At 40.8% G+C, this 13,314-nt stretch overlaps 1 protein-coding gene across 4 annotated transcripts in view; it reads left to right on the forward strand.

Moving 5' to 3' along the window:
- Positions 1 to 8,166: 8,166 nt before the first annotated feature.
- Positions 8,167 to 13,314, forward strand: part of AKNAD1 (AKNA domain containing 1) — a 41,462-nt gene continuing 36,314 nt past the window's right edge. For 2 of the 4 annotated variants that reach the window (XM_049616664.1, XM_049616667.1), the window contains exons 1-2: positions 8,168 to 8,321; positions 11,621 to 12,718. In XM_049616664.1, the coding sequence (XP_049472621.1) occupies positions 11,729 to 12,718 (990 nt within the window). In that variant the 5' untranslated portion in view covers positions 8,168 to 8,321; positions 11,621 to 11,728. Of the gene's footprint in view, positions 8,322 to 11,620; positions 12,719 to 13,314 lie in introns of all 4 variants that reach the window. The other 2 variants (XM_049616666.1, XM_049616665.1) reach the window with 2 other exon arrangements.

The raw sequence follows: 13,314 nt of genomic DNA on the forward strand, positions 1-13,314 counted from the left end.
CCCTCATTGCTTCTACTCACAATCTATTACAACCGTCTACCCCCTGACCATGGGCTTTCTTTAAGACGTTTGTGAGTTCTCAGAGTCACTTAAGTCCATTTAGAAGGCTTATAGAACTGCTCTCCGTCAAGTAGGCATCAAGGTTTTTTCAGTCCAGCATTTACATGCCCTTCCCTCAGGGGAAGAGGAGGGAGAGAGAGAAAGAAGATTTGGCATTTACCGAGTACCCTCCATGTGTCAGATGCTAAACAAGATACTCTGTATACTTCTGTCCTTTAATTGTCACTAACACCTTTAGCCCCATTTTGTGGATGAGGAAACCAAGGTTCAAATCAGTTAGGTAACTTATTCAAGTTCCTCAATTAATAAGGAGCAGAGCTAAGAGTCTGGTTTTTTTCAAATGCGTGTTCTTTCCGGGGCACCTGGGTGGCTTGGTCCGTTAAGCTTTGGACTTAGCTCCAGTCATGATCTCACGGTTTGTGAGATCAAGCCTCTAATGGAGCCCCGCATTGGGCTCTCTGCTGTCAGCATAGAGCCCGCTTTGGATCCTCTGTCCCCCTTTCTCTCTGTGCCTCCCCTGCTCACACACGTGCTCTGTCTCTCTCTCTTTCTCTCTCTCTCTCAAAAATAAACATTAAAAAAAAATAAATAAAATGTGTGCTCTTTCCATCCTCCTCAAACAGCCAAATGAGTCTTCTTCTCTGCTTCCCTCCTCCCTCTTTCCCCTTCTTCCTTCCACCAAGGTTTTATCCTTGTAATAAAGGCTATTAGAGAGATACGCAGAATGCTCTGAAAGCTTATATCAGGGGAAACAGACCTAGTATAGGAGATGAGGGAAGCTTCTAGAGGAAATGACATGCTAAGGATGAGTAAGGAGTGACCAGGTAGAAGGGAGGGAGGGGGAGCAGCCACTTCAGGCTGAGTGAACAGCGTGAAGTGAAGACCCCAGGGTGGGAAGGAAAGGATGAAGTGCAGACAGTAAGAGGGAAAAGTGACACTTGGCTGGTGAAGCAGACAGGGGCAGGGAGAGTGAGTGCTTGCAGCTGGGGGAGAGGATTCTGGTCCTTTCCCTGAAGCACTGAGGATGAGGAATATTTTCAGTCTCTATAAAGAAAACACCCTTTATCTTTAGAGTAGTGTGTTTTATTTTGAAATGAAGGCCTTATTGGCATCTTGCATGTGATAATTCTTCTTTTTACAGGGCTGCTCTGTACATAGCTTCCACCCGGTCTCCAGGTACAACGTGCTGGTAGCACCTTCCTGGTCAGACAGCACTGTGATAACCAAAAGCACCCCACAGTTTCTGAAATCCTCTGGAGTGGTCCTGCCTCCTACTGACAGCCATCGCTCGAGTTGGGGCCACAGTAGTGTCACCATCACCAACTTCATGACCATGCTTTATCTCTTCATCCACTAGCATCCAATTTCCTCTTCTGGTGGATGTCCTTCCCTACAGATACCCTAATGGCTCTGATGTTTGTCTCTATGACATACTGGGAGCACTTCTAATTCCATGAAATAGCTGTTGAGTCTCTGCTATATGCCAAGGTTGGGAGTACAGATAGGCTAGTGACAGAGACAGATGTGAAACGATTAGTTACAATACGGTGAGGAAAGTGCAACCAAAGATGCTTGTCCAAGAAATGGAGGTGGTGGAAGAGGAAGTGGTGGCTTCTCTTGGCCAAGGAGGCAGAGAGGACAGCAGCACATTTTATGGAGACATAAAACACCAGGTGAGCTTGCACAGCTATAAATAGCTTGGCATTGTTGAAGCATGAATTTCAAGTCCAGGTGTGGTAGGAAGACAGGTTGGAGAGGTAGGCGGCCCACACAGTTCACAAAGGATCTCCTATGCCAAGCTAAGGAACCGAGATAATATGCAAAATAAGCTCCCAAATGTGTTATACTTGCAAATTTTCAATCATCCTGAAATGATAACATCTGAATGAGGTGTTTAGGAATTTTCTGAAGAGCTATATAGATAAGGTTAGTGAAGCATGACACAAGTTTCTCTGTGGCTCTTGAACCTCATTATGCAGTTCTTGGGTGCCTTGGAGGATTTTGAAGTTTCTTTTCATGTGTGTTTTAATACTGTTGTTTATTTATTTGTTATTTTTATCTTAGAGAGAGAGTGAGACCAGGGGAGAGGGGCAGAGAGAGAAAGAGAATCTTTTTTTTTTTTTTAAGTTTATTTATGTATTTTGGGAGAGAGAGCACAGATACACACAGGCATGAGTGCGTGTGTGTGCGTGAGCAAAAAACAGAGAGAGATAACAGAGAGAGAGAGAGAGTAAAAAAAAAAAAAAAGAGATGGGGGAGGGGAAGAAAGAGAGGGAGAGGGAATTCCAAGAAGATTATGCTGACAGCATGGAACTCAACACCAGGCTTGATCCCATGAACCCTCAGATCATGACCTGAGCCAAAACCAAGAGCCAGATGCCCAACTGACTGAGCCATCCAGGGGCCCCTCATGTGTTTTTAAACAGCTTTATTGAGCTGTAACATATAAGAAACAGTACATAATTAAAGTACACAATTTGTTAAGTTTGACACTTGTATGACATATTTATACATTTGTGAAACCATCACCACAATCAATATATCCATCAATCCTAAAAATGTTCTCATGTCCCTTGGTAATCCTTCCCCCAGCCTGCCCCTCAACCCAAGGCAACCAGTGATTTGCTTTCTGTCACTATATATTAGTCTGCGTATTGTAGAATTTGATATAAACATGTACTCTTTTCTGGCTTATTTCAAATAGCATAATTATTTTGAGATACATCCAAGTAGTTGCATATATCAACAGCTATCATTTTCTGTTTTTTAAACCTTCCATGTTCGAGGTACGCCCTCCTATAGTGTTCAGTTTGCTCCATGAGATGACAGAGTTCCATTTTAGGAGGGGCTTTGGGGGTAACAGATATAAGAGATACTAGTTGGGTAAGAAATGATGAGGCACAGATCCTAGTTTTTTTTTAAATTTTTTTTAATGTTTATTTATTTCTGAGACAGAGAGAGACAGAGCATGAGTGGGGGAGGGGCAGAGAGAGAGGAAGACACAGAATCCAAAGTAGGCGCCAGGCTCTGAGCTGTCAGCACAGAGCCTGACGCGGGGCTCGAACTCACAGACTGTGAGATCATGACCTGAGCTGAAGTCGGACACCCAACCGACTGAGCCACCCAGGTGCCCCAGATCCTAGTTTTCTAAGAATTCTCCAAAATAGGGGCACCTGGGTGGTCAGTTGGTTAAGCTTCAGACTTCAGTTCAGGTCATGATCTTGAGGTTCGTGAGTCTGAGCCCCACATTGGGCTCTCCGCTGTCAGCCTATTAGTGCAGAGCACACTTCAGACCCACTGTCCCCCTCTCTGCCCCTCCCCTGCTTGTGCTTTCCCCAAAATAAATAAATATTAAAAAAAGTTTTTTCCAAAATATAAAGTACTGTGATAAGCAAAATAATGGTCCCAAAGATGCCTATGTCTTAAGCCCTAGAACCTGTGAATATGCTCCTGTACCTGTCAGAAGAGACTTTGCGGGTGATAAGTTAGGGATTTTAAGGTGAGGAAGTTATTGTAGATTATCTGGGTGGGCCCATTTTTGTAATCACAGGGGTCCTGTTAAGTGAAAGAGGAGGTACCAGGGTCGGAGTCAAAAAGAGATTGAAGATGCTATGATGTTGGCTTTGAAGATGGAGAAAGGGACCATTGGCCAAGGAATGCACATTGTGTTTAGAAGCTAAAAAAAGCAAAGGAATGGATTCTCCCCTCAAGCCTCCAGGAGGAATGCAAACTGCTGACACCTTGATTTCAGCCCAGGGAGACCCATTTTTGGACTTCCGACCTCCAAAACTAGAAGATAATAAATCTGTGTTGTTTTAAGCCACTGAGTTTGGGATAATTTGCTACAGCAGGAATAGAAAACTAATTACCAATCTTTCTTTTTTTTTTTTAAAGTTCTGGTGAGTCTGAACTTTCTATTTCCTCCCACTTTGTGCCACGTGGTCTAATAGGAACAGAAGCAAGTTGGCTTTGGAATCAGACTGACCTGTTCTCAGCGCACAGTAGGGATCATAGAGTATTTATCTTAAGGGCCACAGAGAGGACTGATGAGATGAAATACACAAAGGGCTCAGCACATAGTTGGCCGTCTATAAACACATGCTTTCTTTACTTTCCACCTAATACTAGAATCTCAGGAACCAAACCCTCGCTGCTAGTGACCTTCTGTGTAATTTTGGCTAAATTGTTTTTTTTCCTTCAATCTGTTGAGGTTAAAGAGAAATACTTATTAAGTCTCTGAGAGTGTTTACTTAGCGTTTGTAATGTGGCTGGATACGCTTGGTTAAAAAGCAATGTTTAGATGCAAAGTACTGTTATCTTTTGAACAGGTAATTATTTCCTGTCCTAAATTGTTTAGCACTGTACTGAGTTTCCATTTCTGAGATGATGATATTGCTTGAGTGGATGAAGAAATACCTCATCTGGGTATTGTGTGTCTGAATTAATTAGTGTTTATTAAGCCTACACAAGCCAATCATAATTGGCTTAATGTTGAGCATTATTTTTCCTTTTGTATCGTTGTCATTTCTAGGATCTTAATATAGCAAGCAAAATTGTCCAATAAAAATTGGTATTTCAGGGGCGCCTGGGTGGCTCAGTTGGTTAAACGTCCGACTTCAGCTCAGGTCATGATCTCGCGGTCCGTGAGTTCGAGCCCCACGTCGGGCTCTGGGCTGATGGCTCAGAGCCTGGAGCCTGCTTCCGATTCTGTGTCTCCCTCTCTCTCTGCCCCTCCCCCGTTCATGCTCTGTCTCTCTCTGTCTCAAAAATAAATAAAACGTTAAAAAAAAATAAAAAAATTGGTATTTCAGCATCTGATTAATATTTACTTCATAGTGATGCTGGGGGGAGTCTAACTGATTACTATGTAAAATGCTCTCGGTGTTTTTTGTTTGTTTGTTTTTTAATAAGAAAGGGGTTAAGGAAGTAGTACTAGTATTCTTCTATAAGGGCATAATTTATATTCTGGCCCTTATCTCCAGGGGTTGCCAAACTTAAGCTAGAAAGTTTAGGGAAAGGACAAGGTGGATGTTTTTTGTTTGTTTGTTTTTAATTATACTTCTTTAAATCAGTGTGCTTTAAAATTTGTTATTAGAGGGGTGCCTGGGTAGGCTCAGTCAGTTAAGCATTGGACTCTTGATCCTTGCTCAGGTCATCATTGCACAGTTCGTGAGTTCAAGTCCCATATGGGATCTGGGCTGAGAGTGAGGAGCCTGCTTGGAATTCTCTCTCTCTCTCTCTTGCTCTCTGCCCCTCCCCACCCTCTCAAAACAAATAAAACTTAAAAAAATTATTATTAGAATTATTTTCAGAAAATCAATTGGCAAGAGTTTTCTAAATGTTTCCAAAGCACAGCAAAGGTTCATGGTTTACAGCACAAATTAGACAATCTATGACTATATGGTTATGTCAACGGGAAAATTGGATAAAGAGATAGCACTGATCTCCCAAAGCATAAGAAAACCAAGAAAAGTCTGCTGGTAAAACACAGGGAGGAAGCTTTTCCAAATACTGGTTCACACATAGTTTCAAAAGGGTTTTTTGATCAGATTTTTCAAATAGTTTCAGAATAAATAATTTGTAACAGCTGGTCATCAGATTCATGCACACTCACCTAAGATGGGCTGTAATAATATACCCATATGGCTCTCGAGGGAGCACTGGGTTGATTTGTTGTTCCAACACAGTGTCTCCATTCTACCGCTCAACAACAGGAGGGAACCAGACGCCACGCTGAAAGGTATATGGTTACAGCTATAGACACTGCATTTGTGGGCACCCACATTTCTGAGATGAAGTTAGCTGATAGCATTACCAGCATGTAACCAAATGCAGTCATTGCAGAGGGAACCTGTATCACGTTACCTTTGAAAATATTTGAATCTAGAAACACCATACACTGGATACAAAATCCATGAATACCTGGCCTCTGGGCGTGGCCTAGGACATATTATTCTGAACGATCTCCTATATGCCTTCATGGGTAAACAGAAATCTTGAGCTAGAAATAGAGAGAGAGAGCTTGAAAATTAAAACAGAGTCAAACTAAGTATTTTTGAATGCTCTTAAAAGACCACACACACACGCACACACGTTTTGATCACATCAGAAGTTCCTTATATAGCCATATATAGTCTTATAGTCATTTCTTGCAATGGAAGGAACATGGAAGAAGCAGGCACACCATGATTTGGAAGCTCAGTTTTTGTTCTATTAATTAATTGCAGCCAACTTCCTACTATTGAAAAAAAGAAAGATGATTTAGAGTTAAAGGATTGCTTATCTGTATTAAAAGGTTCACTGGTTCATTCCATCGATGCCCAGAGACCCCAAGATGGAGGTGAGTTTCTATTGCTACTGCTATTGTTTTACTTCTTCGTGTTGACTGTGGCATGTGTTGGTTGAAGTCTTATAGAACAGCATATTGCCTTAGGTGGTACAAAATATTGTTGCAGGGGCTCCTGGCTGGCTCAGAAAGTAGAGCATGGGGTTCTTGATCTCAGGGTTGTGAGTTTGAGCCCCACATGGGTGTAGAGATTACTTAAAAATAGAAAATCTTTAGGGGTGCCTGGGTGGCTCAGTCGGTTAAGCGTCCAACTTTGGCTCGGGTCATGATCTCACGGTTCGTGGGTTCGAGCCCCACATTGGGCTCTGTGCTGACAGCTTAAAGCCTGGAGCCTGTTTCAGATTCTGTGTCTCCCTCTCTCTCTGCACCCCCCCCCACTCATGCTCTCTCCCTCTGTCTCAAAAATAAAAATAAACATTAAAAAAATGTTTAAAAAATATATAAAATCTTTAAAACTATATATGTCATTGGATCATGAACTTAGAGCTCCTAACTGTAATCTATTCATATTCTTCATCACACACATATAATGGAGGAAGGAGAATTTGGGTCCAATAGTCAACTATTTTTTATTAGTTACTAGGGTTGGTCTTAGAAGAGTGGCGTTCAAGACACCTTAACACCTGAGTGTTAAGTGGTTCATACTTTAGTGCAGGGAGTCTTAGAAGGGTAGGTAGAAACAATGTTTGCTTTCTCCTCCATCTTTGAGTCATATGCACCATGTCTGGAGGCTAACAAAGGTCTAAACACAGAACAGAAGGTATTGGGGATGAGGTTAAGAGATTGTCACAGGCACATGGTCCCACAGTTTTCTTTTGAAGACGGAAATTATCTTCCCATATAGAACATGATACACAACATTGAATAAAACAAACATCATCCACTAGCCAGAAACAATGATTTTCTGACCATCTTTGACCTCTAACCACTAAGAAGTTTTGGTTTTCCCTTGTATAGACATTCTTTTTTTTTTTTTTTTTTAATTTTTTTTTTCAACATTTATTTATTTTTGGGACAGAGAGAGACAGAGCATGAACGGGGGAGGGGCAGAGAGAGAGGGAGACACAGAATCGGAAACAGGCTCCAGGCTCTGAGCCATCAGCCCAGAGCCTGACGTGGGGCTCGAACCCACGGACCGCGAGATCGTGACCTGGCCGAAGTTGGACGCCCAACCGACTGCGCCACCCAGGCGCCCCTCTTTTTTTTTTTTTTTTAATGTTTATTTACTTTTGAGAGAGAAAGAGAGAGACACTGCATATGTGCACATGCATGCAAGGGAAGGGCAGAGAGAGAGGGGGGACAGAGGATCCAAGGCAGGCTCTGTGCTGATAGCAGAGAGCCCAATGCAGGGCTCAAACTCATGAACCATGAGATAATGACCTGAGCTGAAGTCAGACACTTAACCAACTGAGCCACCCAGGTGCCCCCCTTGTATAGACATTCTTAATTGATTCTATCAGATTCCTAGTCATCCCAGCCATAGTTACCTTTTTCTCTTGAACTAGTCAAATTACTGAGCGTAAGTCAGCACTTCAACACCAAATTCAGACTTTATAAAAAAAGTAAACTACACAGGGAATAGATGTGTAGCATGGTGAGCACCTTGTTGTTCATCCCTGCTCAGGGCCCAGACTAAAAGTGTTTTCACAGGGCTGGGCTCCTGGGATGTGCTAGCCATTTGCTCAAAGTGTTCATGCTCAGGGTGATTTATGAGCTATTGCTGAGCACATAATGGTCAGTACAGCTACATAAGCAGTCTTGGCCCCAAATGTATTCACTTGAACTTAGTAAGTCAAATTGGGTCTATAGAGAGGTTCTGTTGGGTTCTGACTGGAAACTCTTTGGATGCGCCTTTGAATTCCAAGACTGAGCTGGGTTTGACGTGAGAAGATGTTCCAGTTCCCTCCAGCTACCTGTAAGGGGCCCATTATAATGCCAAGGATGTAGATTGTCCTTTAATTAGACTAAATCATTTTGATATTTTACACACACACACACACACACACACACACAACAATAACAATAATAGTAACAGAAGTTGTTTTCCCATGTCTAATGAGAAAGTTCTTTAAACTTCTGGCTTATCTTGGTGGTCTCTTTCTATTTTTCTTAGCATAAATTAAATTTTATCAGTTTAAGTGGGATGATATTTTAGAAAGTAGGATCTGGTTAACAAAGGATCTTTCCTTCCTTAGCAAGAAAGACTTAGAGGTCAGCAAGGAGCATCTCAAGATACAAAGAAGGCATGAGGAGGAGTTTGGGGCTATAGCCTAGGTCACTACAAGTCTTGCAAAACTAGAATTCATCTTTCTTTTCTCTGTAGGCATTTAAAGATACTCTTTTTACCCTCAGAAATCAGACTTTTTTATTGAAGTATATTTGACTTTTCATATTGTGTAATTTTAAAGTGTACACATTTAATTTGATACATTTATATATATATACTGCCATTGTAGTGATAATTAGCATCTCTATCACATTACATAATTATCATTTCTTTTTAGTGGTTGGAATAATTAAGTTCTAGTCTCTTAGCAAGTTTTATGATTATAATACTATACTGTTGTCTATATTCACTGTGCTGTGCATTAGAGCTGTAGGGCCTATTTGCCACTCATTTCAAGTTTACACCAGAAAACAACATCTGTCCTAACCCCCAACCCCCATCACCCATTTTACTTTCTGTTTTTACAAGTTTGGCTCTTTCAGATTCCACCTACAAGGAGTATTATTCAGTACTTGTCCTTCTGATTGACTTATTTCACTTAGCATAATGTGCTCAAGGTCCATTCATGTTGTTGCAAATGGAAGGACATCCTTCTTTCTTATCTTCTTCATCTACTCATCCACTGATGGGCACTTAGGTTGTTTCCATGTCTTGGCTGCTATGAATAATGCTGCAATAAACATGGAAGGGCCTATATCTCTCTGGTATCCTGTTTCCATTTTCTTTAGGTATGTACCCAGAAGTAGGATTGTTGGATCATATAGTTGATCTACTTTAAATTTTTTGAAGAAACACCGTATTGTTTTCCAGAGTAGATGAGCTGATTTACATTCCCACCAACAGTGTTACAAGAGTTCTCTCTTCTCCACATCCTTGCCAATATTTGTTATCTCTTGTCTTCTTGATGATAGCTATTATAACTAGTTTGAGGTGATATCTCATTGTGGTTTTGATTTGCATTTCCTTGATGATGAATGATGTTGAGCATCTTTTCATGTACCTATTGACCATTTGGATGTCTTAGACACATTCTGTTTACATTTATTTAGTGATAGTTTTCACTGCCAAACAATATATTCATTTATAGGTAGATTTTTAAAATAGTTTTAAAGCTTTTATAGAGATCATGTCTCATATATGCTGTTTCTTCCTTGATCCTTTAAATATTCCCACAAATAGAGTACCTAGCCTTCTATATCTGGGCATTCTTCAGTATTGTTTTTTCTTTCTTTCTTTCTTTCTTTCTTTCTTTCTTTCTTTCTTTCTTTCTTTCTTTCTTAGTAGGCTTCATGCCCGGTGTGGAGCCCAACATGGGGCTTGAACTCACGACCCTGAGATCAAGACCTGAGCTGAGATCAAGAGTCAGATGTTTAACTAACTGAACCACCCAGGAACTCCTTCTTTTTCATTTTTAAACTACAAATTACTGAATGCTCATTCTGTGCCAAACACTATGCCAAGAGATTTACATGCATTATCTCATGTTCTCCTAGCAATCCTGTGAACTAGGTATTATTATTCCTATTTTTCAGAAGAGGAAACTAAGACTCAGAAAAATTAAGTAACTTGCCTGAAGGCATATAGCTAATGAGTAGAGAAGCTGGAACTCACATCTAAGTCTCTCAACTCTTGCTTTCCCACTGTGCTCTTGACTTTCCTGGGAAGCATTTTTCCTTGTTCTTCAATTTGTGTTGGAGTAATCTTTAATTCTGTTCATGAAGATATGCCTCACTTCACAGTAAATATTAGGCACAAAATAATTCACAGTAATCCTTCAGTGATTCTTCTCCTCTTTCTCCCATCCTCCTCCTCCTCTCCCTATTCCCTCCTCCCCCTCTTCCTCTTCTTCCTCCTCTTCTTCTTCTCTTCTCCCTCCCTCCTTCCCTCTTCCCCCTCCCTCTCTTTCCCCCTCCTTCCCTCTCTCTCTCTCCCCTCTCCCCTCACTTTAAACAAAATATTTTTTTGATTTGAGTTCTCTAACATTGGCATATATCTATAAATTAAGATTTTGAACAATGTTCTGTAGATGTCTTTACCACATTTAGTTTGTACTCCTTTTTTCTTGGACAATTTAGCTCATTTTTTTTTTTTTGGTCAAACATATTATTTTAGATTTTCAGGTTATCTAATAAACCACAAGTTCACAGACTCAGAAAAATTTAGAAGGGGAGAGAACCGCAGAGATCCACTCATCCAACCCTGTCATTATATGGTCAAGGGAGGTAGCTGGTGGCTGCAGGCCCCCTGGTTGAGTCAGAGCCTCAGTTACTCCACCTAAAACTGGAGGAAATCTTACTGCTTCTAAGGAGTTGTTCCACGAGTTCGCAAGTTGAGAAGAGGTATCTAAATGGATGGTTTTTTTTACAGAGAGGGAGGGAGGCAAACCATAAGAGACTCTTTTTTTTCTTTTTCTTTTTTATATGTTTATTTATTTCTGAGACAGAGAGAGACAGAGCATGAGCGGGGAAGGGCAGAGAGAGAGGGAGACACAGAATCAGAAGCAGGCTCCAGGCTCCGAGCTGTTAGCACAGAGCCAGCTGTGGGGCTCGAATTCCCGAATCCATGATCATGAGATCATGACCTGAGCTGAAGTTGGTCACTTAACTGACTGAGCCATCCAGGCACCCCTAGCCCTGCTACTTTAAAATAGTAATCTTTCACTTTCACCCTAAGTTCTTATTTTGTGGAATATATATTCCAAATAGCATTTCCTAAGAGAGATTGAAAAATACATGCTCATCAACTGGAGATCAAATTCTCCCTCAAAATTTAATGAATGAAACATGTAAAACCTCCTCCCAACCTTTTTTTTTTTTTTAAATTCCTTGCTTATATACCACTTGGCTGAGCATTCTGCCTTCATATTTATAACTGAATTTCCCTAAATGAAAAGCATTCATTTTGTTCTGGCATAGACAGCAATATAAACATAGTGTCATACATTATTCCAATATATTTAACAATGACGTTCTTCTTGTTTTGCACAGACTAGGAGACACAATGAAGACAACCAATGAAAACCAAAAGATCTACAGTTACAATTAAGAACATCAAAAAGAGGCAGCAAAGGACAAAGGAAGTCAGGCTGCACATACATGGAGGAAGCCACTTTCTCAGAAGACACAACTCCTAAGCCACAGGAACATTTGCTTTTTGGTAGGGATTTCTCCCAAATTAAGATATACAACGATTACAATTTTACCTCAAAAAATGACATCCTTGATGTCTCATATCAAATTATGTCAACAGTAGATGATCCTCAAAAAAAGGCCACATACAAAGAGATTTGTGGAAATGCAGACATAACCAAGACTTGGGATAAAATGACTGAAACTGTTGTTAACAAAAACTATGATAAAGAGAAACAATCCACCATAAATCTTGACATTCCAGCTAATGAAAGAGACCCTTCAAAGTCAAACCTTTCTGATATTTTACTCCATCATCTTTCCAAAGAGGAATTCTTAAAAGGTCAAGGCATTAATTGTGAAACTTTCCCTGAGATTTCTAATGCTGACTGTTCTGATGAAGCCATTATTAAAAATATTATTTTGCACTATGCTAAGAATTCTTGGCCAAAAGAACAAACCCCGGAAATCACGGGCCCTCTCAGCCCCAAAAGGGATGATGAAAGCAGCAATAAGCCCTATTGTTCTCGAACTATGAGAGAAGAAAACACCTCTAATTTAGAAGAGCCAGTGGTTGCTGGAGAGAGCAGCTATCAAGAAACTTCAAATTTTCTAACTAAGATCAAGAGTCTATGTGATAAACCAAAAAGTTTCCAAGGGCAGCCACCCCAGAAACAACAGACTGAAAAAGCAATTTCAGGCAATTGGTTCAAATATGGCCATGACCAGGTTCATTACCAGTTCTCTGATTTCTTTAAGGTTGCTCCCAAAGTGAAAATCCCTAAAAATAACATAATTAATAAGCCACTTATAATAGATACAGAAGCCAGCCTTTCTCCTAAACTGAGAGATAAGTCAGTTATGATGCAAGATATTTTAGAAAGCATATCTAGGTCAAATTGTATTGAAAAACAAAAGCAGAAAAGGAAAACTACTGATTCTTCACAACAGACAGAGGTGAGTAAAAGTAGTCTCCAGGAAATGCATAATCTGGGCAACTTCCCATCCATATCAGTGGGCCTTTGCAAGGTGCATGGAACTGACTTCTAGTCTTTGACCCCTCAGAAGCTCAGTGGGTGTCTTCCTGAGAAGAATCAGGGGCTGGACAAACAACACACAATAGTATAAATTCCAAACTCTTTGACCTGGAATTTGAGTCCCCCCGCTGCCCTGCTTTTTTTTGCTTCATCCTACCCTTATAAACTTAGCTCCCATCCCTCAGGAGTCATCTTCAGTGACCTGGCTGGTCCCCAAGCTCTCTGGCCGCTCACCCACTGAGCTCCTGCCCTCCATGGAACATCCCACCTATGCCTATTCAAAATCTGGTCATTTTCATGGCCTCTTTCAATTCCCTGTTGGCCACAGGACTTTTCAGACCCTCACTCCCACTCCCATTCAGTCCTTCACATCCTCTTTTGTTTAGTTTTCTTTCAGAGCATTTATCTCAGCCTGCTTTGGATCATAATAATTTGGAAATATCTGTTTCTTCCACTAGATTTGAGTACTGTGGAGGGCAGTAACCTTGTCTTCATCTTTCCATTGCCTAATTCCCC

This window comes from Panthera uncia (genome assembly GCF_023721935.1).
Source record: "Panthera uncia isolate 11264 chromosome C1 unlocalized genomic scaffold, Puncia_PCG_1.0 HiC_scaffold_4, whole genome shotgun sequence".
NCBI classification, from domain to species: domain Eukaryota; kingdom Metazoa; phylum Chordata; class Mammalia; order Carnivora; family Felidae; genus Panthera; species Panthera uncia.